Source organism: Zophobas morio, unplaced genomic scaffold, assembly GCF_036711695.1.
Source record: "Zophobas morio isolate AGI-343-1 ecotype UQ-CSIRO unplaced genomic scaffold, CSIRO_AGI_Zmor_V1 ptg000004l, whole genome shotgun sequence".
Classification (NCBI taxonomy): Eukaryota; Metazoa; Arthropoda; class Insecta; order Coleoptera; family Tenebrionidae; genus Zophobas; species Zophobas morio.
In genome coordinates, this window is record NW_026972109.1 from 18,769,887 (window position 1) to 18,797,427 (window position 27,541).

Consider the following 27,541-nt stretch of genomic DNA (forward strand, 5'->3'; position numbering starts at 1 on the left):
GTCCTAATTTTAAAACCGTGCCTTGACACACATTTTATCAATTCCTAAACTTTAAATTTTTCAGATATTCATTTCCACTTCCTAGCCACCTACAGTAAATTTTTGCACGATTTCAGCGAAGCTGCTGATAAGTTTGCATTGGATCTGCGCTCGCAGAGCCAGGGAGCTTTCATAAATTGTTCCACTTACTAGCTTGCATTTTTTCCATGGAATTGATATTTGATAAAGTCCTGAATTCAGTGCGCTATAAATTCATTCAGCGATGTTGTGTTGTCATGAAAGGTTGTAGTTAGTGATGATGGGAAAATTTTGTTTTCTCGTGATTTTTTTGGTACTTTCAAGTGAAGTTAGACCACAAACGCCGCGATATTTACAATCGAAATATGGAAATAACGGGAATGGGGCCGCTCAAAGTCCACCTCCCAGGTAAGTGGTTTTTGGTATTGTCGAAATTTTGGTGGATGCGCCGGAAAAGTCTGTAAAAGTAAATTTTAATTTTATTCATAAGGAAAAATTAAACAATAATAGTCGTCTATAAAACAAAAAGTAAAAATATGAATAATATATATTATGTGAGGTGTAAACACACCTAACATTTTTAATATTTTTATGTCGCAGTTTTTATAATAATTTCTCCAACATTTTTTAGTATGACTAAAATTCATTGTTGTTAATTCTGTTATATTCCTTTGCATTTTTAACGATAACCGTCACTGCTTTTCTTAATTTATTTGTCACATTTTGATTGTAGTTTTAAATTTCTCTTTATTTAAAATTCTTAGCCAAAATAGTATTTTACGGTTATTTTCAAATTTGAAAATATGTAGTTTATCCAAACTTATTTCTTGAGATGTTTTTGAAATAGGTTTCTCTGATTTAATGTACTTCTTTCTATAATTCTTTATCACTCTTTCAATAAGTATTAAATACTCTTATCGCAGAGAACCAACACAAAATACGCATTTCAGTATTTATTAAAGTATAGTCTTTTTGTTCTAAACTATTTTACAGTGGAGTGAAAACGAAAACAAAAACCGCCTCCCGCCAGGGAACTCCACCCCCACGGAATGGAATGCGATTTCGAGGAGGTAAGAAAAACTAACGAAAACCATTATCTAATAAAGATCAAATTTTTAAAAATTATGGCTTCATAGTCTATAGGGGGAGTCACTAAGCGCGCGTTCCTCGATATCTCATTAATTATTAGAAATAAAAAAAAAAAGTCAAAAACCATAGTTGTAAGGTTCTAGAGGATTATACTCTAAAATTATTTTTTAACTGTGCAGAGTGTTCTTTTTTTAAGGCGTAACACACAACTTAATTTTTTTAAATGCAATACCCTATATATCTTTGTATATTTTAATTGATTTATTCCTAGGCTTTACAACTACAGTAAGCGTAAGCTAAGGAAGTACTTATAGTAATCGAGTCCATCGGCCGAATTGCCACTTTCATATTTTCTCGATGTGTCATGACCTCAAGAGTACAAAAAAGTGGTCTCTCATTTCCGTCTGTCGGTCTGTCTGTCTGTCTGTCTGTCTGTCTGTCTGCCTGTCTGTCTGTCTGTATCCATTTTTATTAGACAAGTAATCTCCGAAAATACTGAAGCGATTGTTGTCAAATTTTGTATACCTATATATTTATTAAGAATATCATGTAGATGGTCAAATACTAACTAAAATTTGGCTAATCGTCTCCACCCCCAATAGGATGACGTTATCTCCAAAATTTATAATAAAAAGTTTTTTTAAGTTTCATAAAATTAGATACCCCTGCATTTGTGGTGTGTGAATTTTCACCCTAGACATCCAGAATTTTTGGAAAAAATTCAAAACTGAATAACAATATTTTGCAAAATAACTTTGAAACTGCAAAGCCGAATGCTCTGAAATCTTGTAAAATATGTTAAGGTTATCGTAATTATAGTAAATCGTTAAGCAAAATTTATTTGTTTATCCCTTCCCAAAAAATTGATGACGTCATCTCAAAATTTTGCCGAATAAATATGCAAAATGTGATGAGTCTATACCTGTGATTTATCATTGCATTAAACGTTTTTAAATTTCTTATACAGGGTGACTCATAAAAATTAATGAGAGTCAATTTATTTTTTTGATTAAATCAGGAACGGCTCACTACTTTTAAAGAAACACTCATGTGGAAGGTACGCGCAGCACGCTTCTTTACATTTAATTTAACGTTACATACATGTCTTTACTTTAAATAAGGGTTCTTATAAAAAATAAAATTTGTATAATCAAATTTTTTATTTTTTTTTTTTATCTGGATTTATTTTATTGTATTTTAGGGACGAGGGAAGTTCTGTCGAAATAACCTTCGACTAATTTTTTTAATTACAATTATTACAATTTTCTTGAAATTAATGTTATAACATTTTGTGGAGAAATAAATAAATTTACCCGCTTTGTAGTGATATAAATGTGATTAAATTTTCGTAAACAGAGTGTTTATAAAAAATGTTTTATTTATTACAATTTTCAAATATCGATATTTCCGTTTTTTTTAAATAGAATACTCTATATTTTATTACTGCATCTTATTTATTTTGCTGAGTATTTTCCATATTTAAAGTTGATAGTTACTGCGATTTTTTACTTTTTTTAAGAGATACATCGACATATTAGAACAATGAGGACAAAAACATAGAGTAAAATACAATCATAAAATAGAGGGTGTCGCAATTGAAAAATCTGAAATATCGATATTTAAAATCTGTAAAGTTCTAGAATTGTTTATAAAAACTCTATAAAAAAATGTATGTAGTTTAGTTTAATTAGATTTTATTTAAAAAACCCAAACTATGGCTGCAAAGCCTAAGAAGACGTCAATCAAAATATTTAAAAATATGTAGGGTGTTCAATTAAAAAAACTAAATTGTGTGTTAGGCCTTAAAAACAAAACATTCTGTATAGTAAAAAATAATTTTAGAGTATAGTCCGCAAAGGACTTTGGTATTAGACTTTTTTGTCAAATGTTATAATTTTTTTTTATTCTTACGCTCCAGAAGTAAACTAAATTTAAGTAATGTCTATTTTCTAAGATTAATTACTGATTTTAGTGCATTTAATAATAGCTATTTTTTTGTTTCTTAAATAAGTACGGTGCTGGATCTGTTCTGTTATTTAAAGTTTCTATTTTTCTTCTGTAGGCTTCTATATAAAAATTATTATTATTACTCAAAAAATTCGGCAAAGAGATTATCAAAAATGGAAGAGAAAATAGGAGTAAAAAATCGTACAAAAAAAGAAAAAAAAATCGAGCAATAAGTTAAACAAAAAATCCAACGAAAAATTGAGCAAAAAATATAACAGAAATTGAATAAAAAATCTTACCAAAAACCGAACAAAAAACTCGCTAAGATGTACCGAAAAATTGAACAAAAAAATTATATACCAAATCTAACAAAAAAAATATCGAAAAAAAAACAAAAAATTTCAAAAATCGAGCACAAATCGAAGAAAAATCAAACAAAATGTTGAACAAAGTTTCAGTACAAAATGGAATAAAAAAATTTAAAAAAATAGCGCAAACAATTTAAGAAAAAATGAATAAAAAAATCGATAAACATTTTGGACAAAAATAATTTAAAAAAAAAATGAAGAAAAATCAAACAAAAAGCGAACAGAAAGTCGAACAAAAAATGTAGTAAAAATATTCGATTTTCTTTTGATTTTTTGTTAGATTTTTTGGTGAATTTTTTGTTTGTTTTATTTTTAAGAAATAGGCGCATCAACTGCTAAGGCTATTAGTGCACAAACAGTTACAATGTCTGTTTTAAAAAATGGTTTTTGCTAGTTTTATTGTTCGATTTTTTGCTTGTTCAATTTTTTTTTCAATTTTTCGGCCTATTCTTCTGTATGACTTTTAATTGGATTTTATTTTGTTGTTATGTTCCATTTTTCTTCCATTTTTTTGGTTGGGTTAAAAACAAAAGTTCATTTTAGCGTTGTTCTGAATTTTCCAGAAGGGCTAACTTTGTATCTCAATTAAAAATGCAATACTTAATGGATCTTAGAATGATCACCTTTGAAAACGTCACCTTAACAAAAGGAACCAATTTATATATGTATTTTACTTCTTTATCTCATTATAAAAGTATAATTTCTTTCGAGGTTTATTACTTCCCGAGCGTAAGCGAAGAAAGTACTGTAATAATCCATAGAGCGACGTGATGCTTTCATGTTTTCTCGACGTTTCATGACCCCAAGAGTACGAAAAAAGTGGCCCCCGTTTCTATCTGTCTGTCGTTTGTCTGTTTGTCTGTCGTCTGTACAAATTTTATTAGACCGGAACTATTGCACTGCACTACTGACTGTTGTCAAATTTTGTGTGTATATTAGGAATATCATACAGATGGTAAAACGCTAACCAAAATTTGGCTAATCATCCCCACCAACAATTTAATGACGTCCCCTCAATTTTTTTTCACTAAACATGAGTTAATTTTTATAAAATAACGTACTTTTGCATTTAGAGTTTATGAATCGGTATTAATTTTTTACGAAGACGTTAAAATTTTGGCAAAAAAGTCTCAACTGAATAACAACCTTATTATAAAATTTATAAGTAACGATGAACAGGATGGTTGCGTAGCGTAGATGGTTCCCATGTTCTGCAATTATCTATATATTTTTTTATCTATAGAGGTTATTACAAACAAAATCAAATTGTATAATTGTTCGAAGGAGGATTTTTTAGACCGTACTTTGGGGACGAAGGAAGTTCTGTCGATCAATTTCTTTTTATTTTTGTAAACATAATTAAAATCATTTATCTACCCACGGAAACCGCGGTTAAAAAATAAATAACACTTTGATACCACAATCTCTTAATTATTTCCTGCCAATTTAGCCACTTTTCATTTTAGGATGCAATTCCGCCCCTCCCACACCTCAGAATGCAGGAATTCGATGTTCGCAGTACAGCGGTTGCAGAGCTGATTGCCTTCCACTTTATCAGTTCCCAAATGGCGCCACACAGCTATTTATCACTTGTGAAAATGGCCAGTGGGTAATCGAAGGAGGAATTTGGCAATATGTCCCTTCCTGTCAACGTAATCATTTCCACTTGATAACAATTAAATAGTCGTAATTTTTTATCTTCGACTTGCAGCGATTTGCTTACCACCTTGCCAAAACCAAGGGATCTGCATTGCGCCCAACCAGTGCCAATGCCCGGAAAATTACTTCGGGGGCTATTGCCAGTACGAAAACAAGCCGTGCTTGAGCTACCCGCAGCTGCCCACCAACTCGCGGAGATCTTGCACTTCAAAGTAATTATATTTCTTATAGTTAAAAAAAATTCTGCACAGATTTCGTTCAGTTCTGATTTTTTTTCAAATTTTTAAGTACAGCCAACGAATATATGTCATTTTCTTGGACTAGTTTGTTTGTAAATTTATCTACTAAATTAAAACAGGTCGTGTACCATCTCTTGCCTTCGTGGCCATCAATTCCCAGATGGTTCAGCCATTGCAACCATGACGTGTAAAGAGGGATTCTGGGTACCAGATAGAGAAAAATGGACGTCTCTACCGGATTGCGAAGGTAAATATCGTACAACCCGCACTGTTTGTTAAATTTACAAGACTTTTTAGCAATCTGTGACCCGCCGTGTTTGAATGGCGGCAACTGTTTATCTGTTGGTCACTGTCAGTGTCCTCAAGATTTCAGAGGTCCTCAGTGTCAATACAGTACGTATTGTGGTTTGATTATGATGTGCTTGCATAACATGCCACATTAGAACCATTCCTTTTTATAAAGTGTACATTTTTCAGAAACTGATAACTGTGACGCTCGGAAACTTCTCTTCAACGGAGGTTACAACTGCACAGGTGACCCAATGGGTCTCAGTTGCTCCCTACGTTGCCCAGAAGGGATGGTTTTTGATAGCCCACCGGCGCCTCTATACACCTGTTTATACCAGGACGCCAAATTCAGCCCATTACCAATTCCTCAATGCATTTTCCGTAATAATTACTTGTTTTTTTAACTTCGAAGTATCAGTGTACTTTTAGCTGATCCGGAGCCAGCACCACCACACAATGTGCACCCAGGCAACTACTATGGTCCCCCATCTAACCAGACAAATTACGATACGAACACCTATTATGGTCCCCCATCTAACCATTCACCTCACAATATGAACACCTACTATGGTCCCCCGTCTAACCAATCACCTCACAATACGAAAACCTACTATGGTCCCCCATCTAACCACTCAAATTATGATATGAACAGCCTTACAGTCAATGGGTTTCCAGAAGTCTCGTACATACCTGCAGGACAACGATGGAACCACTACAACGTAAATTCTCACTTTCCGCAAATACGGACTCACCAACTTAGTATTCTAGGGTCACAACCTTCCTCCTGGTTATGATATCGATAACAGTAACGTAATAACAGTTAATCCCTACGGTGAATCTGGAAATTTCGTCGTTCAGGAAAAATTGCCAGAACCGGGAATGTGTATAACGTGGCAAGGGACACATTACAAGACTTTCGACGGAAAAGTCTTCAGTTTTGACTCCAAATGTGCTTACGTTCTCGTCAGGGATGCAGAGGACAACACATTTAGTGTTATTGTGGAAAACAACCCCCAATGTAGCGACGAACCTACCAGTTGTTCGAAGATCATTCGTGTCTATTTTGATAAAAAAGAATTCACTTTGAAACGTTCCAAAGAAGGAGTGCCTGTTTTTGCCACTCCCAAAAAGAGGCTGCCTATTCCTGCCCAGTTACCAGGTTTGAGGGTTGAAATGTCTGCCCACTACATCATCCTTTCGCTGGATACAGTAGGCGCGAAAATCAAGTGGGACGGTCAGGTATTAAATTTCTATCTCTTGTTTCTTGTTCTAATAGTTCTATAGCAATTAGTGCAAGTGGAAGTGCGAGAGAACCTCTGGAATCGCACCGCTGGGCTATGTGGTATCCTGGACGGCAACGATTCTAACGACATCTTGAATAAAAATGGGCGCATACCTCAAACTATTGAGAATTTTGCCACGAGTTGGAAAGTCGAGACTTTGGAAAGTGATTGTGACGATGTACCGTCAGAACAACACGCGTGTTTGGACGATGGAGTTGAAGGTTCCAGGAGTCACGAGGCTACAGTTTTCTGTAAAATCCTGCTTAACGACCAACGCTTCGCCCCTTGTCATCAAGTCATAGATATTACTCTTCTCATGGAAGCTTGCCGATGGGACTACTGTTCTTGCAAAAATCCAGATCCGTCGGTTTGTGCTTGCGAAACCTTGAACGTCTACGTACGAGCATGTTCATACAAAGGAGTCAAAAATTTAGCAACGTGGAGGGACGCCCAAACTTGTCGTAAGTAAACCAAAGGTAAGAAAACCTCAACCAAATGCTTTTGTAGCAATGCAGTGTACTGGTGGCAGAGTTTATAAAGCTTGTGGTTCCGTGAGTGGTCAACCCGTTTGTGGAACATCCACTCTGTACGAAGAAGAAGATCTAGAGAATTGCGTAGAAGGGTGTTATTGCCCGAAAGGAACAGTCTTGCATGAGGATCGTTGCATAACAACGGACAAGTGCCCATGTAGATTACGCGGGAAGAGTTTTCCACCGGGTGCCCAGGTTCCCAAAGAGTGTAACACTTGCACTTGTCTTGACGGCAAATGGGTGTGTACCCAAGTATCCTGTGGATCGAGATGTGCGGCAATTGGTGACCCTCACTACGTCACCTTTGATGGCAGAAGATACGATTTCATGGGACAGTGTTCCTACTATCTAGTCAAAACCCCGACGTTTTCCATAGAGGCGGAAAATGTAGCCTGTGCTGGTTCGATCTCAGAAGCCATGAATTTACCAAGCACGGTTGCTTCAGGACTGCCTTCTTGCACTAAAACCGTCACCGTGAGAATTTTCGGCCAAACCATCAAACTCAAGCAAAATCATGACGTCGTTGTGAACGGACAGGACGTTACAAAACTGCCCTACGAAATCAGTGGGGTCACAATCAGAAGCGTTTCGTCGATCTTCATTCAAGGTTTGTAATTTGTAGTACCTAATTGACTGTACTATTATTTTCTCCTTTCACACACTCTTTCTAACTACTTCATTTCAGTCGAGTTACCCAATGGAATGTTGGTGTGGTGGGATGGCGTCACTCGAGCCTACATAGACATCCCTGCCAAGTTCCAAGAGAAAACGAAGGGTCTATGCGGAACCTTCAACAACAACCAAAAGGACGATTTTCTCACTCCTGAAGACGATATCGAGCAATCTGTGATTCCTTTTGCCAACAAATGGAAGACTAGTGAAAAATGTAACGACGTACCCGATACGATCAGGGCACACCCTTGCAGCTCTAACATCCAGAACCAACCAACAGCTGAAAAGCACTGTCGCAAAATCAAGTCCCCACTTTTCTCGCTTTGTCACTGGATAGTAGACCCCGAGCCCTACTACCAAGACTGTCTTTACGACATGTGCTCTTGCGAATTCAAGGTGTCCAAGTGTCTGTGTCCTACAGTGGCGGCCTACGCGGAAGAATGTTCCCGTCAAGGGGTGAAAATCTCGTGGAGGGAAACCATAAGAGAGTGCGGAGTGCATTGTCCAAGTGGCCAGAAGTACCAAATCTGTGGCAACTCATGCACGAGAACGTGTTTCGATGTGGCCACAAGACCAGACTGTAAACCTCAGTGCGTCGAAGGGTGTAACTGCCCTGACGGAGAAGCTTTGAATGACGACGGAGAGTGTGTACCCATTGGTGAATGTAAATGTACGTATGACGGACTTCAGTTCCATCCAGGGTACAAAGAGGTACGACCTGCTAGCAAAGGTCCAGAGCTCTGCACTTGCATTAACGCTGCATGGAGTTGCCGACCAGCTACTCCTACTGAAGTTAAAGCTTTTCCTAAAGCTAGCGACCTGAAATCTCTTTGTAGTGCCTCAGCGAATATGGAATTCACAACGTGTGAACCTGCTGAGCCTGTAACTTGTAAGAACATGCATAATCCTGAGTACTTTTCGGCGTCGGTGTGCCATGCTGGGTGCAAATGTAAGGATGACTACGTCTTGGATACACAGACGAAGAGGTGCGTGAAGCCTTCTGAATGTCCGTGTCACCACGGGGGGAAAAGTTACAAAGAAAACTCAACCGTGCAGAACGACTGTAACACTTGGTAACTTTGGGAAAAGTTTTTGACTATAAAATAATCTTGTGGTTTCAGTAAATGTCAAAATGGAAAATGGACGTGTACGGATAGACCATGTTCTGCTGAATGTAGCGCTTGGGGGGATTCACATTTCAAGACTTTTGACGGTAAACACTACGACTTCCAAGGACAATGTGACTACGCGTTAGCTAAAGGTTCCCTAGGAACTGACTCTTTTGATATTTCAATTCAGGTGAGAGCACAAGTGGGTAAATTTTTTCTTCAACAATACATTCCAGAACGTTCCCTGCGGTAGCCTTGGCACCAGCTGCTCGAAATCGGTTACCGTTCGAGTCAAATCCGGAGAAGACCAAGACGTGTTAACTTTAACCAAAGAAAAAGTTCTCCCGGACTTCGCTTCCATGAAACACCTCATAGTACGACAAAAGAATCTTTTTGTAATAGTTGAAGCCCCGGATTTAGGTCTCGTTGTCCATTGGGACCGCGGCACTAGGGTTTACGTTAAAGTAGACCCTCGCTGGAAGGGTAAAGTGAAAGGACTTTGTGGAAACTACAACGATAATGACGCTGACGACTTCCAAACACCTTCAGGAGGTTTAACTGAAGCGTCGGCTTTGATCTTTGGAGATTCGTGGAAACTTCAGTCTTATTGTCCGGAAACTGTAGACGTCACGGTAAGTGTGAGTTGATATTTGTGGACCTTCGTTAATTTTCGATTCAGAGTACTTGCGACGAACGACCTGATCGAAAAGTATGGGCTTTGAAGAAATGTGGCATTCTTAAATCCTCAGTGTTTGCTCCTTGTCATTCCGAAGTCCCCGTTGATATCTACCTCGAGAAATGTATTTTTGACGCTTGTGCTTGTGACCAGGGTGGAGACTGTGAGTGTTTGTGTACCGCTTTGGCGGCGTATGCGCAAGAATGTAACACCAGAGGGGTTCCGATTAAGTGGAGATCACAGAAGCTCTGCCGTAAGTTAAGTAAACTTTCATTCTACTGTGCTAATGTTTATTTTTAGCGATGCAATGTGATGAACGCTGTTCCAATTACAGTCCATGCGTATCAACTTGTCCTACGGAAACGTGCGACAACTTGTTGGTAGGACAAAAGAGCAAAACTTGCAACGAAGATAGTTGTATAGAAGGATGTGTTCCTAAACCTTGTGCACCGGGTCAGATTTATCTCAATTCTTCTTTCTTAGAGTGTGTCCCCAGGAATATATGCAGGCCAGTCTGTTTGGAGATCAATGGTGTTACATACTACGAAGGTGATCTTATTGAAGGGGATGACTGCTACAGCTGTTATTGTTCACGTGGTGAAAAGATATGTAAAGGACAATCTTGTACTACGCAACATGTTACACCGGTGACTCTTGCACGAGAAGAACTGATCAAGTGTGAGACTGGATGGACGGAATGGATTAATCAGGATACAACAACATCAATTAAAAGCTCATCTGCAAAGAAAAAAAGTGACGTTGAACCTTTACCAACACCACTCCTTTTGGTATCCCAATCCCCATTTTCCTAAAACTGTATTAAATATCGTTGTTTCAGAATCACCTTAAAGGTGGTAAGTGCAACACCGATCAGATGAAGGATATTCAATGTAGAACGGTTAAGACACATCGAACGGCAAAGGATACCGGGTCAAATACGGAGTGTTCCCTCGAGCGAGGTCTCGTTTGTAACTCTACAAGTGGTTCGTTCTTCAAACGATGGTCAACAGCTTCCTGTGACGATTTTGAAATACGAGTCTACTGTCAATGCGGTACTAAAACAATAACAGTTACCATTATCAATCATCATAATACTGACAATTTTCAGAAGAGCCATCAACTACGATTGTACCAAGTGTTTGTGATCCCATCAAACCACATAAGGAGCATCCAACAGACTGTCATATTTACTATCAATGCGAAGAAGGTATAGACGGTCCCAAATTTGTTGAAAAGACCTGTGGTGAAACTATGTACTTCAATCCGGTCACTATGGTTTGCGATTGGCCATACGCCGTCGAAGAGATTAAGCCCGAGTGCAAAGCACCCACGACTACTCAAACCTCCACGACGCCAGTCGAAGTCGTACCAGAAGCAGAAATCTCTGGAACAGTAGAAAGACCGGTAATCCAACCAACTTCAATTGTAGCACCTGCAGGTAAGTCTGCAATGTCTTAAATCACGCCTCATTAATGTCCCCATAAGTATGTCCTGTTGGCGAGAAGAAACACGACTGCGCCATTCAGTGCGATCGCTTGTGTTTGTATTACTCTTACGTCGTCAAGTCCGAAGGCTTCTGCAAAAACAACGAAAAGTGTGCGTCTGGGTGTGTGAACCCCAAGAAGAGTTTATCCTGTCCGAATGGAATGTTCTGGGCTGGAAATCAAACGTGTGTTGCCTTAGCAGATTGCATGTGCAGAGCAACGGACGGTAAACCCGTGAAAGTAAATATTTTGTGCTTTTCTTGTGCCTTGATTTCATGTTTTTTTTTTCTAGCCGGGTACGGTTTATCGAGAGTCTGACTGTAAAGTTTGTCAGTGTGTTGATAATTTCTACACTTGCGACGAATCAGCGTGTATTGAATCAGAAGAAGTAGGACCAGAACCAGAAGAAATAGAAGAGGTAGCACCACAAGCCCGCACAAGGCGTCCTCCAAAACATCGGGGGAAACCAGGACTAGGATTCTGGGAAGGCGAACTTGCGCAAGGAGTAGGTGGTGGTGGTGGAGGAATGAAAGAAGAGCCAATACCTATTTCTAGTACGGTAACACCCCCAGAGAAATGTGACGAAGACCATTTCATTGACTTGATGCAAGGAGACCAAGCACTTCCTAATGTTGTTATTAACGCTAGCAGTACCTTAAGTGGCGCTTTTAAACCAGAAATGGCTAAATTTAACAGTAAAGTGGGTGAACAGAGTGGAGGAAGTTGGATTCCGCAGTACTCGAATAATCTCCAGTACTTGGAAATCGATTTAGGCCAGCAGGAACCCGTTTATGGAGTGAAGGTCAAAGGCAGTCCGATGTATGATGAGTACGTTACTAGTTACAAAGTGTCTTACAGTCCTGAAGGTACTACTTTCTATGCAGTACGCAACAAGGAACGATTACCCCAAGTATGATGAAAATTGTAAAAGAAAGTTTCAATATTGTTGTTTCTTTAGGTTTTTAGAGGGTCAGTCGATGCTAATACACCTGTGCAAGAGATATTCGAGACACCTTTTGAAGCACAAATCGTGAGAATTCATCCAGAGACGTGGCACGTGGGGATAGCTCTAAGAGTCGAATTAATAGGGTGCGGCGAAGCCCTCAGTACTACTCCTTACGAACTAACTACGGTGAGTACTTCCAAAGCGTGAAGCTCAACTGATTTGTACTTGTAGTTGCATCCCACGACTTCTCCCCCTCCACAATGCGACGATCCTATGGGTTTAGACGACAATTCAATGTCAGATCAACAAATATCAGTGAGTTCCGAACTAGACCGAAATCATGGTATACCGAACCTCAAACTGAGTGACGACAGTGCGTGGCAACCTTTAACGAACTCTCCCACTGAATTCATCCAGGTACAACTACCAACATATATTGTATCAAAATCGACTTTCTTCTTCTCTGTTATTAGTTTGATTTTATGGAACCGCGCAATATAACTGGTCTCGAAACTAAAGGTGGTCCAGACGGTTGGGTTACAGCTTTTACAGTAAAATACTCCCAAGACAGTAAAATTTGGAACCCCATTCTCGACAAAAAGACCAAAACAGAGAAAATTTTCTTGGGTAATTATGACTCTGACACCCCACAAACTACTAATTTCGAGCTCCCCATAAATACGAGATACGTCAAGGTGATACCAACGAAGTGGAATGAGAACATTCAGATGCGAGTGGAAGTGCATGGTTGCTTCGAACCATATCGTAAGACGATTAGTTCAAAAGTAACAGCTCTGTTAAGTTGAGTGTTTCAGCAACTCCGCTTGAGACATCCACACTGCCTACACCACCACCTGGCTGTAACTACTGTCCGGACGTTGTAACAGATTCTTTGGAATTAGAAGCCTGCAGGTGCAAGAAGGATAAATGGTGGGATGGCCAAAACTGTGTTGCAAGAACAGAGTGTCCTTGTCTCGTGGGCCACATTTCGTGAGTTTGTTAAGAGTGTTTAAAATTTTCCTTCAAACGAAGTATTGTAGATATCCTGTCGGTACTTCCTACAAGACTGAAGATTGCTCCGAATGCTTATGTAAAATTGGCGGTGTCTCACATTGCGCTCCCAAGGTATGCGATCCTTGCGAAAAGGGTTTACGAAGCACGGTGACTACCACGTGTCAGTGCACGTGTCAACCGTGCCCTGACGGTACCACTCTATGTCCCACGAGTGACGTTTGCATTAATTCAACTTTATGGTGCAACGGAATCCAAGACTGTCCAGATGACGAAACCGGTTGTGTAACCACCACCCCAAAAACAACAACCACAACACCCACACCTGTCACTGCGGAAAGTTAGTACTCGAATATTCATTCTTCCACTTCTTATTTTCTCGTTGCAGAAAAAGTGAAAAAATGCCCCGAAATTCAGTGCCCACCAGGTTTCCAAAAACAAGTCAAGAAACAAACGAAAGGTCAACGATATCAGACATCCTTGTTTTCGCATTACGGCAGCGGCTCTCGAAGAAAATCCTACTTAGCGTCCTCTCTGGGGATAAAGACTGGAGGAACTAAAACTTCGTACCAGAAAAAAACCTTCCAGAGGCCGGTGAAGACCGCTAATGAAACAGAAGTACAACCACTGAATTGTACGGAATATGTCTGCAAGTCCACCAAGCCGCCACCGCAGTATATTCACGTAAAGAACGAGTGTCCACCTATGAGCTGTCCTCCGGGCTACACTCCTGTTGTGGAAAAGGAGGACTATCTGTCAAACAAATGTCCTGAATATGTGTGTACTCCACCTCCTCCGTCTGACGCCGTTTGTAATGTCACAGGACGTACGTTCAACACGTTCGACGAAACGGAATATAAGTACGACATTTGCTACCATATTTTGGCGCGTGACTTGGAACACGAAGAGTGGGAAGTTGCCCGTAAGTACTTTATCTACTTCTATGAAAATAATGTGTTACTGTACTTATTTTAGTGAAAAAGGATTGCGCGGAAACTTGTTGGAACGATCTCATTATCCACCATCAAGGTGAAGAACTTGTGCTCCACCCGAATCTGACGGCCGAATATGACGGCTTTTCTTACACAGTCGAACAAACTAAGAAAATCGGGTCAAACGCAAAAGCTTTCTCTATTTCACGTTTAGGTAACGTTCTACTCTTCGTGTCGAACAGGTACGGATTTTGGATAATATGGGACCAAGAAGGGAATGTCAAACTAGGAGTAACGCGAAAGCTGGTGGGCCAAGTGGATGGACTTTGTGGTTACTTTAATGAGAATCCTGATGACGATAAGAGGAAACCAAATGGTGCTGTTGCTAGAACCACGGTCGACTTCGGGGATAGTTGGGCTTACTCTGACAAATCACATATTTGCGAACCACAAGTTTGTCCTCATGACGCGCAGAACAAGGCGTGGGATATCTGTCAGATCAAGTAAGAGTAAAACCCATTTGTGCCTCTTGTAACTTCGGTGTTTCAGACAACAAGTTCTCGAACCTTGTCACAAAGTTATTAACAGAGACGCTTTTATAACTCGATGCGTCGAAACAACCTGTGCTTGTCTTGAAGCAGCCGCTAAAAACGAGACAGCGCAGGAAGACTGTCGGTGCCGCACGATTGAAGATTTCGTCGTTGAGTGTCTAACCAGAGACCCGAGTATAGATATTTCGGAATGGAGGACGGTACTAGATTGTCGTACGTGTCTTTGAACTTCTCGACTCCACAGTTACTGATGAACATTTTTCAGCTGTTACCTGTGACGCACCGCTTGTTTACCACGATTGCTACCAGCGCAAGTGCGAACCAACATGCGAATCAGTCTCAGATCCCGACGCTGCATGTCCCAAATTGCCCAGCGTTTGTTTCCCTGGGTGCTACTGTCCTCCTGGAACCGTCAAAAAGGGCGATTCTTGCATCAGCCCTTCAAATTGCCGAGACTGTGAATGTAATGTCCTTCCTCATCTTCAATACGTTACTTACGACGACACCAACTTCACTGTCAACGCTAATTGCGTCTACGTAATGTCAAGAGATATTGCAGATAACACCGGTGCACACAAATTCCAAGTAATTCTAAGCACATTAATACAATTTTAAGTTTCGACATTTAATTTGAATAATAATAATCCTTTCAGGTTTTAATCACGAACGCCCCATGTAGAAACAACCAACAAAAAGTCTGCGTCGGCAAAGTCACTATTTTATATCAAGGCCGCAAAATCCACATCCTCAACGATGTATTCCAGAACAAACTAAAAATGATAGTCGATGGTGAAAGAATCGACGACTTATCAGAAGTCACATGGGCCAATGTTAGGGAAAGTCCGAGCAAACACATAAAGATAGCGTCAAAGTCTAGTCAAGTAGAAATTTCTGTGTATTTTCCGTCTCTAGGGGTCTCAATCAAAGCGGCTTCGCAAAAATATGGTGGTAAACTTGAAGGTCTGTGTGGGGATTGTGACAGTAACCCTTACGATGATATGCGATCACCTTCTGGAGAAGTCCTTTCGGATTCTAACGATTTTGCGTTAAGTTGGCTGTACACCAAAATACCGGATCAGACTAAGGAATTGTGCGCGAACAAACCAGAAGAGTGTCCTCCTCTTCCTAAAGAAACCGATCCGTGCAAAATCATTCTAGACTACAAAACGTTTGGGCAATGTCTTCGTGTCTTGGATCCGTCGATGTTCTTGGAATGGTGTAGGAAAGACACTTGTGGGAATCACCCAGAACTGGCTTGTGCGTCTATAGAATCATACGCGAGGGATTGCGCAAGCGCAGGATTTTGTATTGACTGGCGCACGAACATTTGCCCCCCTCAGCAGTGTCCAAGTGACAAGATTTACGACCCTTGTGGTCCGAAGTGTCCCAAGACTTGTCAAAGCATCAAAGAGAAAGAGAAAAGTTGCGTGGAAATCCCAGTGGAAGGATGCTTCTGTCCAGAAGGATTGGTACACAGTGGAGTATGTGGTGGTTATCGACTAACAGTGTGTTGCAGGTACTGCGAAATGACACTTGCGTCCTAGAAAAAGACTGTGAAGTGTGCGATGAAGAGGGTCACCATCCGGGAGACGTTTGGAAGAAAGATAAATGTACATACTGTACTTGTGAAGGTACTTCGTTGAAATGTGAGACGGAAAGGTGTTCGGGTAGTGACAAAATCTGCGAAGAGGGTTACCAAGTGGTGAAAATACCAGGCAAAGAAGATGAGTGTTGTGACAAATACGGTTGTGGTAAGTACATTACAAGTTGTAATGATTCCCCGACTAGTACTTTCTTTCAGTACTGGAACCTACATCAGGACCTGTTTGCGAAGAACCTCAAGCTATTAGTTGTAGCCGTGGTCAAGCTATGAAGTTATCCACAAAACCAAATGGTTGCCAACAATTTATCTGCGAATGTAAACCAGTTGATGAGTGCGAACCTCTCAGTACCACCTCAGAACCTTTGGAAGATGGCTACGTGCGAACGATTGACACCAGCGGTTGTTGTCCTGAAGCTAAGATAACCTGTGACAAGTCAATTTGTCCCAAACCGAAACAATGCCAACAGTATCACACTCTTAAAAACGAAACCACCGGAAAATGTTGTCCCTTATACACCTGCGAACCTCCGAAAAATAAGTGTATCTACGAAAACGAATACATGTCAGACGAAAACGGCGGAGAAAGACCTAGAACTGAAATCGAAAAACAGAAAGTACTCAAGAACGCTAACGAAACTTGGCAAGATGGTCCATGTCGTCAGTGTAAATGTGTGCGAACAAGTATAGGAAATTACCAACCGTCGTGTTCGCAGACTGATTGTTCTGCTCTTGAAATCTCACACGACTACCTCGACTACGAGCTAGTACCTGAATTCGTGTACGACCAATGTTGTCCCGTCGTGAAACGAGTAGCCTGCAAAGACAACGATAAAATCTACAAAGTTGGCGAAAAATGGACCAAGGAAAACGATGTCTGCACGATTTACGAATGTGTGAATATTACCACCGGTGTTCACAAAGAAACTCAAGTCACCACATGTGACACCAAGTGCGATTTAGGCTTCGAGTATATGGCCGCGGCACCAGAAACCAAAGAGTGTTGTGGTTCCTGCAAACCCTACGCTTGCGTGGTTGATGGAGTCGTCTACAAAGTGGGACACGAATGGACTTCGCCGGACTTCTGTATGAAGTATTTCTGCTTGAGCGTCAACGGATCGGTAACCAACCATACTAAATTAACACAACATTTAGATGTTTTAATTTGTAGATGCAAGTTCAATCAGTTAAAGTCAACTGCCCCGAACTTCCAAAAGACTATACCGACAATTTCGTCGTCGAGTCTACATCTACCGAAGGCGAATGTTGTAAGGAACACAAAACGGTGGCTTGCAAAGTTGGCAACAAAGTATACAAAGTGGGAGAAACGTGGCCATCTCCGGATGGAGATAAATGCAAGAATGTGACGTGTGTCCAAAACAAAGAAGAACTGACAAAGCAGGAGTCTGTCCAGACTTGTAAAAAAACCTGTTCGAAGGTACTATTATTGACAAGAACTTGCCATAGCACTGTACTTTTTTCCAGGGTTCAGAGTACAAAGAATCTAACGACACCTGCTGTGGTGAGTGTGTTCGCATTGCTTGTGTTGTTGACGACGAATTGAAGAAACCTGGTGAGAATTGGACTTCCCCTGATAATTGCACAACTTATACTTGCGAAAACTTTGGTGACGAATTCACCGTTATGAGTCAGCAGGAGTCGTGTCCTTCGTTGGAGGACTGTCCCCAGAAAAATATCTACGTCAAAGGATGCTGCAAACACTGTAATATTACGTCTGGTGCACAGAGTAAGTTATTAAGTCGTATTAACTGCATTCTACTTTTTCTTTGTTAGAAACTTGTGCGATTGAAGCCATCCCACTCAACGAGACTATAGAGTTAATCAAAGTAACTCCAGAAACGCATGGTGACTGTGTTAATAAGAAACCTATCGATGATTTTACGGAATGTGTAGGAATTTGCCAGTCGTCTACTACCTTCGACAAGAGTATGTTTTTTTTCTGTGGGAGACGAATTTTTGATTTTTTTTTACAGATAAGGGTTCCCACGCGAGTAAATGTTCTTGCTGTCAAGCTACTAAATTCGAGTATCGAGAAGTGGAGTTGGTTTGTGGTGATGGTTATACATTTAAGAAAAAAGTTACTGTGCCGTCTGTTTGTGGTTGTGAGGGTTGTGCCGCTTCTGGATTTACGAAAAATAGAAAAGCTTCGGGTGTTAAATCGTAATGATTCTCTTTTGAAATGATATATTTTTTATTTAATGTTTCTATGTTGGTATTTTATCTTAATAGAGCATTTTGAAGATTTTTTTTTTATTTACCAACACACAGTACATGAGAATTTTTTGTAACATAAATGGAGCAAAACTTTTGAACAGTTTCATAACATAGGCACTAATTGGCAGTATGAACACTAATTTTTCAATAATAAGAAATATACTCCTTTCCTTACAAAAGAGACAGCCAGCTAGGTGGTCTGATTCACGGCAGCCAAATCTGGTATTGTAGATAAACATTCACAAGAACAGTAACACTGACAGCAGGAAGTTCTTCATTTCACCACGCGATTTTGTGCGTTTAATCCAATCAAGTTAAAATCTCCTGAATTTTGACAGACAGGTACAGCACAGAATCACAGATGAAATAAATGTTCAAATTCAGACCGTAAGAGAATTTTAGGCAGTAAAAAAATAATAAAGTGGCAATTCGTCCGATGGACTCTATTACTATACCAGTGAGTATAGATTTAAATACATAGTTACTGACTATACTTCCTTAGCTTACGCTCAGGAAGTAAAAATGTACCAAATACAAAATACCCCCCGTTTCGCGTCCACGATGACATTAATTTAATCAGTTACTTTCTCTTACAATAGCTCCACAAGTTTAAATGCCACTAATGCACCACACTGAAACTGCTGGACAAATTACTTAGGTTTTAGATGTTTCTTGACATTGTAGAACTTTATAATATAATCGTCGTCTGTGTAACCGTTGAAACTTTTACGTCTTTGGGGAAAAACAGTACCAGAACACTAGTTTTTTTGTTCAATTTATTTTGTGCTCATAATACATTACACAATAAATAATAATACAGAAAAAATAAAGGAAAACGTTGATAAAATTTCAATATTAAAACAAAAAATCTTATGAAAAGTAAAAATAAGTAGTTGGTTAAGATTACAGTGTTGATACAAAAATACATGTAAAAAGACCATATTAAAAGCAGTATTATGCTAATTAATAAAAGTCGTAAGTATCATCAACAAATTTCATAGATAAAAATTCTATCAGGCGCATGTAGGTCTAAATAAACCGTTCCTTTTTTTCTGATCTCAAATTGAATGACGGTTCCACCTAAACCCGACATCACCCAATTACAAAAAGTTATAATTTAGCGCTTTCAGGCGCCAAATAAACGGTCGTCTCTGCAAGTTCATCTCGTCCCAAAAGCGCCTTATTATAAAATTTTACCGTTCAACTTTTAAATATATTTACAAAAAGTGCATTAGCAATCACGGCGACACACCTAAGCAATAAAAAGCAAAACTTAAAAATAAATACATACAAAAATTTTCGATTGACATGTATAAAGTCAACCATTTTCAACTTTTTTTTTCAGATAGTTATATAAATTAATAAATCTTACATATGGAAGTCTTTCTGTATATCCACACCACATAGAAACTCAATACTAAATTACCACAGCTCTATACATTCAGTATTAATATGGGCGTAAGTTATAAAATTTATTTTAAAGTAACAGTTAATTATATTAAATGTATATGCTAAATAGGTAATATATATTAGTATGAATCGTTCAGTCTGCAGCGTTAGTGTCAACAAGTAATTTATTATCAATGGGAGAGTTATCCTTCAGTAACTGCGTATCACTATCATTTACTGCATTATTTACTATGGTTATTTGTTCCGTTACTACAGTAGTTACGCCATTCTGAACGGGCTTTTCGATTTTGGTTATCTTAGTTGTTTTACTCCCAGTGCGTGTTATTTCTAGGGGTTTCTTTCCTACGGCACCTGGCCGCGTCGTAGTCGTGCTCGTTTTCGTTACAGTCGTTCGAGATGTTCCGGTAATCTGAAAAAAGACCAATTAACATATTTTTCTTTAATTGTGTGTCTTAAAAAATATCAAATGTAAAACAAAAATACTACCAGTGCTGTCATACAATAATCTGTGGTTGTTTCTGAGAAATCAATTTTCGGTCAGACGGTTTTATCATAATTATGATATTTTCATTTTAATTGTTTTCGTAATTCTTATTAGTCTCATTACGCACGTTATGTCGAACTTATTAGTCAGCAGACGGATATTTAACCTATTATTTACTCACAATCAGTTATTATTATTGGAGACTAATTAATGGGTCCGTTGCTAATATAATTACTGTCCTGTTATCAGATGACATGTACATGTATTTAAAAACTGTAGTAGCGACATTACACAAGAGAGATGTAGATAAGTGTTAATAAAACATTGAACCCTTAAAAAGTCTGAACTTCGTTAAGATTCGCTACGACGGTCGATACGCTACCCCCACTTTCGCACGAACCGGGCTGATTTCTGCACCAACTGTGTAGTCATCTGATGATATTGAAACCGTTGTAGTGATTACAATCATCAAACAGTTAAGAACCATCTCGAATTTACTTATCTAAATTAGAAATCAACCCACCTTGGATTCGGTTTTCCGTACGGTGCTAGTTGCAGTCTTCGTAGCAGCAACTCCACTAGTCCTCGTCGACGTCACAGTTCGCGACGCTGTCAATTTATTAGCACTATCTTTATTCTGTTTCTCGGTGTCAGTCGATGTTTTGGTCACCGTTCTCGTAGCCGGCACCCTGGGTTTCGTCGGAGCCGTAGCAGGACGTGGCTTCGGTGGAGAAGGAACTTTCGGCGAACTAATAGCAGCTTTTGTCGTCTACAATACAAAATACACATAATTTCCGTTCCAACTCATCACCGCTCACCCTACCTTGGTGGTTGTCGCCGCAGACGTCGTCTTGGTCACCGTACCAGTGGTAGTCCTACTCGCCAAAGTCGTAGGTCTAGGCTTGGGCGGAGCCGCGGTCGACGCCGGCTTGGCAGTCGCCGTCTTCACCGGAGCCGTAGTCGGCCTAGGAGCTGCAGCTTTCGTTGGAGTCGGTTTGCTCGCAGTCGTCGCCGGCTTGGCAGGCGACGCCTTCGTGGTAGAAGTCCTAGCCGCCAAACTAGATCTCACTGGTGCTTTCACGTCACCGTTCGCCAAAGGCTTCTTCTCCAAACTAGCCCTAGTCGACGTCACGGGTGCCTTGGGCTTCGGCGCTGGCTTCGCTGCGGCCGTCTTTGGTGCAGCGGTCGTTGTCTTCGCAGTTGTAGATGTAGGTTTTGCAGTCAAAGGTTTCGCTTTAGCGGGCGCCGGTTTCGGGGACGCCGCTGCTTTGGTCGTGGAAGTGGTCGTTTTGGCCGCTGGTTTTTTGGCAGCTGTTGGAGTTTTGGCTTTCGTGGTCTTCTTTTCGGCAGCCACTGCTGTGGCCGCAACTGCTGCTGCTGCTGCTGTCGCCGTCGCTGCAACCGCAGCCACCGGAACGGTTTCTGGTTCAACTTCTGGTTCCTTCACGGTTTCTTCCGGTAGTGAAGGAACTGAAGGTGTTTCTTCTTTCGCCGGAGAAAGTACGACGGGCTCGGCGAATTCGGGAGTTATAGTTTCAGTCTCAATTTCAGTCGGGAGAGGGTATACACATTTCATGAGGGGATGACCGAGGACTGTTGCATCCCCTGGGCTAAGCGGAGATTCTAAATCCGCGATCTGGGAGCGCTCCAAGAACGAGTTGACGTCCGTGGTGGCTACGGATTCAGTGTCCGTTATTGACTTGGGTGTGGAAAGTGGACACACTTCTGGTAGTTGATTGTCTCCTCTAATAGGTGACGATGATTCCACGTGCACCGTCGACAGCACCGCGTTGTTAATTTCTTGGGCGAAATTCAGTTGGATTTCTGGCTCAAGCGTCACCTGCTCTGGAACCGGTGAAATGATAGGAGACGAAACATCTTTAACCGAAGACGTAATGTCGTCAACAGGAGACTCTACAAGTTCTTTTCTTTCACTTTCTAGATTACTTGTTTCAACCAATTCAGGCGTCGGCACTCGTTCCGGTTCTTGAGACTTCGGAAAACTGCAAACGTCTTGGATTGGTTCAGGCGATGCAGCCGCCACCAAAGGCGACTTTCTAAATTGGCAAACATTCTCAACTGGTTCTGGAGACAAAATCTGTGTTTCAGCTGCTACGATTTCAGGTTCTGGAGACAACAAACACGTCTGTGGTTCTGGAGACAATGCCGTTTGTGGTTCAGGTGATAAAATTGGGTTCTCTTCAGGTTCTGGAAACAAAACTGCCTTCTCTTCTCGTTCGGGAGACAAAATTGGTTTTTCTTGTGGTTCCGGAAACACAACCGACTTTTCTTGAAGTTCTGGAAACAAAACTGCCTTCTCTTCTCGTTCGGGAGACAAAATTGGTTTTTCCTGTGGTTCTGGAGACAGAACCGTTCTTAATTCAGGTTCCGGGGACACAACTGATCCTTGTTCTGGTTCTGGAGACACAACTGGCTTGTCTTCTGGTTCTGAAGACACAACTGGCTTGTCCTCTGGTTCTGGAGACACAATTGGCTTGTCCTCTGGTTCTGGAGTCAAAACCGGTTTCTCTTCTAGTTCAGGAGTAATCAAAGCGGGTTCTTTATGTAGCTCCGGTGACAAAACCCGCTCTTGTTGTGGCTCTGGGGACAAAATCTGTTGTGGTTCAGGAGACACTGGGCGTTCCAGAGGTTCTGGAGAAAAGACAGGCGTTTCGGGTTTCGACAACACACACAGTTCTGGTTCTTGCAGTTCCGGAGACACCATTTCTGGAGCAGGCGAACTGCCTTGAGGTTCCGGAGACAGCGTTTGTGGAATTGGTGATAAAGCAGGTTCAGGACTCAAAGCCTGAGCAGGAGAAATCACTTGAGGCTCTGGAGTGTCAATTTTCAAGTCATCCATTACTGGAGATTTCGATTCCGGCCGGAGACAAACATCTGGAAGAGTTTCCTGCGTTGCAACACCCTCCAATTTAGAAACCCACTCGTCTAGTTGTGGTTGTGGTGACTTAGCTAGTTCACAAACACCGCTCGATTCATCATCGTTGGATACAGGAGAAGCCAGCTCTTTTTCGTCATCAACTTTATCTAAATCGGTGGTCTGGATTCTTTCGTCATTATTCAAAATGATCTCATCTGATAACAAATCCTTAACCGGATCTTGCGAAACGACATCCCCGTGAGGTGCATTCTTTTCCTCAGGCTTGCTCAAGAAATCGTCGATGTTCTCCGGCAACATCTGCACTTTGTTCAAATCAAAGGGATCAGCATCGCCCTGCTCCTGATAGAACGACATAGACATAGGATCGTCCTCCTTTTTCGCAAAATCCGTGCTATCCGCGTCCAGCGTCGAATCCAGATTCACCAACGACTCGTCCCCGTAGACCGCTTTAGTCGACAACGCCGCCTCCGACTGGTCCAGCAATTTCGCAGGCGTGAAAGGGGCGGCATTCGGTCCGAAATGGAAGTCTTCCGACGATGCCACCTTCGATGGTGTGTTCCCTGGTTGAAACTCCGGTATTTCGTCTATGTTCTTTCCGTTGAGGAGATTCTCCATCAGTTCTTGCGTCGACGGTTTCTGGTCCTGCAACAAAACACACAATTACGGCTTCGAGAAACTGACGCCGACTGTTGACTTTTAACATCAGTATCTAATCTGCGGAGTTTAATGGCGTCGTAAAAGCAAAATAAAGGATGATAATGTTCGAAAACACTTACACCTTCATGGTCGTGACCGTTGCTGAACGAATCGACGTCGCTTGGTCGCGATTTCACCTCTTTCTCGAAGTCCTGGGGGTTCGGCAAACTGATGTCTATTTCGCTTGGTCTTTTTGGGGACTGGGCTATCACTGGGTCGTGCACCAATCGACATGCTGGCGAAGGAATGCTTCTCGTCGGCGAAACGGGCACGAATTCGGCCGCGTTCGGATTTAGCTGGGACATGTTTTCTTGGTCTTCGAGGAGATCCGCAACCTGGATAAAGAATAGTCAGGATAATGAGGCTATTAACAAAATTGTCTCGGTATAGGGAGCGTTTTCGATTACTTTTAACTTTTATAACGACAACGCGTGTGATATATAAAGTGGAAACAGTTTTTAATAAATATTGACTTTGCAATAAATCAATTTCACACAGAACTTCAACAGATTAAACAGTCATGAAGTTAAAGTCAGTATTCACAACGGAACTGTTTCCATCTCGAATTAACACTATAAAATATCATATATAATCGAAAATCGGTAGATATTATTTACTGAACGCACTAAATGACACCATATGCGACGACTTATAATTTTGATTAAATCGACCATGTTTTACAAATGATTTGATTCAAACAAAAAAATATGATAAATTTATTGACAAATAAGGTTATATTGTCAATAAATTAAAATACATCACAGATGTCAAAGGACGTAACTGTCATCTATCTTTGTGACAGAAGAGTATTAAGTTTTGTTGTAGGTTAAGCTCCCGACCGCAAATAAATAAACTAAAATGAACCAAGTACAAATAATAAATATTTAAATAATTTTCTTTTGGTAGCATTATCACGTGAATATTGTCTGACAGGACCGAATACTCGTAAATTAATGTCACTTATTAATGTTAAATAAATATTAAATAACAAATACAAACACGCTATTTCACCTAGTGGTGATAAATTATAGAATGTTTCGATTCGACAAAATTTACTAACTATAAAACTGGGGCTTCGACTACTTAGAACCGTGGTAAAAGCATGGGGAAGTTTTAGCCTACAAGACATAATATGCGATGCCAGTTGCATATTTAATTAAATACTTTAAAAACGTGAATTTGTTAACAACAAAAACTGGTTATAAGAATTTAGTGTGAATATTTGTTGCACCGAATTAATTAAAAACTCTAGAAAGTTTAATCAACACAAAACTAGATGTAAAATATACAAACATTCTAGAAGCAACGGATTGTTTGGGTTAGGCGTGACTGCAATTCACGATGAAGAATGGTTTAGTGTGATTCAAAACGATTCTGAGCGGAGAACTTGAAAGTAAAAGTTAATAGATAACAAAGTTTCACTGCACGCTGTTAAAATACAAGTCTGAAACTGCAAAATATGACAAAAATTATTCTACACAACTTATTTCGCCAGAAATTCGTTATTTTATCTACAAATTTAACGTTTTTGAATATTTGAAATTCCCTATATTAAAAAAGATATGTTAAAATTTTAGTTCTTTTAAATACCAACTTTAATCTAGAATACAAATATCCTAATTTAACTTCTCGTGATATTTAAGTGTAAGTATGTACACATAAAGTTTAACAATGTAAAAATGTCAGAAATGTGTTCTATCAAAAATCAATGCAAGAAACTTTGTAACTTAAACGGCACATTTTGTTTAGTGGTAAACGGTATTTTTAAAAAATTCATTTAAATTTCAAATTTCCAGGATTAATAATATCTACTGAGACACAAGAGAAGTTTTTCGGGCGATTTTGATATTTTACGACCCCTATAAATTTAATCAAAACTGCAGCACTTATTGCCGTTAACTACCCACATTCATGGTTTTTATTTCAAAATTTATACAATTTACAATTTTAAAACTCATAAAAATTGAAGTTATTTCGACAGAACTTCCCCCACCCCTGAAGTACAGTTCTGCTTCTTTGAAAAATTATAATAAACGAAAAAAAATTGATTAACAATTTACCAGATTACGATAACCTTAAACGTTATGAAGATTTCGGAGCATTCGGTTTTCCAGTCTTAAAGTTAAATTGCAAAATGTTGATTTTTTTCCAAAAATCTGGATGTCACGGTAAAAACTCAACGCGCCTTTATAAACCACATGTGCTTGAGTATCGTATTTTGTAAAATTTAAATATTTACTAATGTAAATTTTGATGACGACATACTAATCACTGCGCCATACGATGTTGATGTGTAGTTTTGGTTTATACTGATATAAACTGTTATTATTCAATTTGGATGCCTAGAGCGAACAGTTCAAGCGGATTCATAAATTACAAGTAGAGGAGTAGAGAATTTAAATAGCATTCACCATGCAAAATTTTAAGGTGACGGCATCAAATTTTTGGTGCAGATGATTAGACAAAAATTTAAAAATGTGGATTTAAAAAAAAAGTCTCGGCATTTTCTCTATCTGTATTAACGAATACAAATTTGTAAAAAATGTTTTGTAATACTTTGTTTAACGATAAATGTTTTTGTAATTCATCTATATTTGAAATTTATTATATTCTATTAATCCATCTATAGAAATATACTAGTATTTCTGGGGTCATGCGTATATCGTGTGCGCACATTAGTTTTGTTGTTTTCCAATAAACCGTATCTGCAATTACAATTAATGAATTGAAAATTTATTGCTATGAGAATCTAATTTTGACATTTTATGACCCTTATATATTCAATAGAAACCGCAGCGAATATTGTCGTAAAGTGATCAATGTTAATAATTAGAATAAGAATATTCATGATCTTATAAATTATGCAAATAAAAAATCAACAAGACTGGAATATTAATTGAAAATAAATTACTTTGTGTAAGCAAAAAAAATAACTGTGTATGCACAAAACGTGCGAAAATTGTGACCAGTTTGTAAGGCGTTATTTATAATATTATGCCTAAAAATTTAAACACATTAAAAAAGTAGTTACTGTGTAATACAAATACAATATTAATTACTCCTACTTAATTTTAATTTGTCAACATAGTGCTGACAGTTTTTATTATCCAGAAGGCATGGTAAAAGGTCTATAGGGCGAATTTCGTGGTAACCAGCAAGGTCAATTCGTCAAGTCTTTGTGTTTGGCCGTTCGAAATAAGCACAACAATACCGCCAAAGAACTCAGATGGCATCTGGCATTGTTCTGAGAATAGCCGGCCGCACGTGCCATATGTTAAACCGCATACCGTGGAATGCCCTTTTAACAGTTTTTTAACTAGGGATGCATCTAAATTATAAATGTGTGTCAGGATGTGCTGAAATTCCGCAAAATTAATGGACGCTTTTGAAAACGCCACTTAAATTAGCTCCATTT

The 27,541-nt window shown here is 39.5% G+C and overlaps 2 protein-coding genes across 2 annotated transcripts in view; one reads left to right on the plus strand and one right to left on the minus strand.

Moving 5' to 3' along the window:
- The first annotated feature begins 165 nt into the window (after window positions 1-165).
- Window positions 166-18,665, plus strand: LOC135144585 (hemocytin). Its single transcript, XM_064076617.1, has 36 exons — window positions 166-426; window positions 1,012-1,088; window positions 4,889-5,074; window positions 5,134-5,293; window positions 5,440-5,567; window positions 5,618-5,713; window positions 5,798-5,989; window positions 6,038-6,327; window positions 6,377-6,847; window positions 6,893-7,352; window positions 7,399-8,028; window positions 8,107-9,166; window positions 9,215-9,392; window positions 9,439-9,834; window positions 9,882-10,131; window positions 10,179-10,666; window positions 10,717-10,930; window positions 10,987-11,316; window positions 11,364-11,602; window positions 11,655-12,272; window positions 12,321-12,494; window positions 12,540-12,725; window positions 12,782-13,073; window positions 13,124-13,298; window positions 13,349-13,659; window positions 13,708-14,241; window positions 14,295-14,754; window positions 14,801-15,015; window positions 15,068-15,387; window positions 15,456-16,271; window positions 16,319-16,553; window positions 16,604-17,523; window positions 17,574-17,840; window positions 17,888-18,149; window positions 18,197-18,349; window positions 18,397-18,665. The coding sequence occupies exons 1-36, from the start codon at window positions 296-298 to the stop codon at window positions 18,585-18,587; spliced, it is 12,105 nt and encodes a 4,034-aa protein (XP_063932687.1). The 5' UTR covers window positions 166-295; the 3' UTR covers window positions 18,588-18,665.
- Window positions 18,666-19,396: 731 nt separating this feature from the next.
- The window catches only part of LOC135144612 (uncharacterized), a 151,905-nt gene continuing 143,760 nt past the window's right edge, over window positions 19,397-27,541 (minus strand). Inside the window, exons 10-13 of the mRNA XM_064076644.1 lie at window positions 24,207-24,461; window positions 21,355-24,072; window positions 21,055-21,300; window positions 19,397-20,456 (exon numbers count right to left, since the gene is read on the minus strand). Coding sequence (XP_063932714.1) covers window positions 20,181-20,456; window positions 21,055-21,300; window positions 21,355-24,072; window positions 24,207-24,461 — 3,495 coding nt within the window. The 3' untranslated portion in view covers window positions 19,397-20,180. The remainder of the gene's footprint in view (window positions 20,457-21,054; window positions 21,301-21,354; window positions 24,073-24,206; window positions 24,462-27,541) is intronic.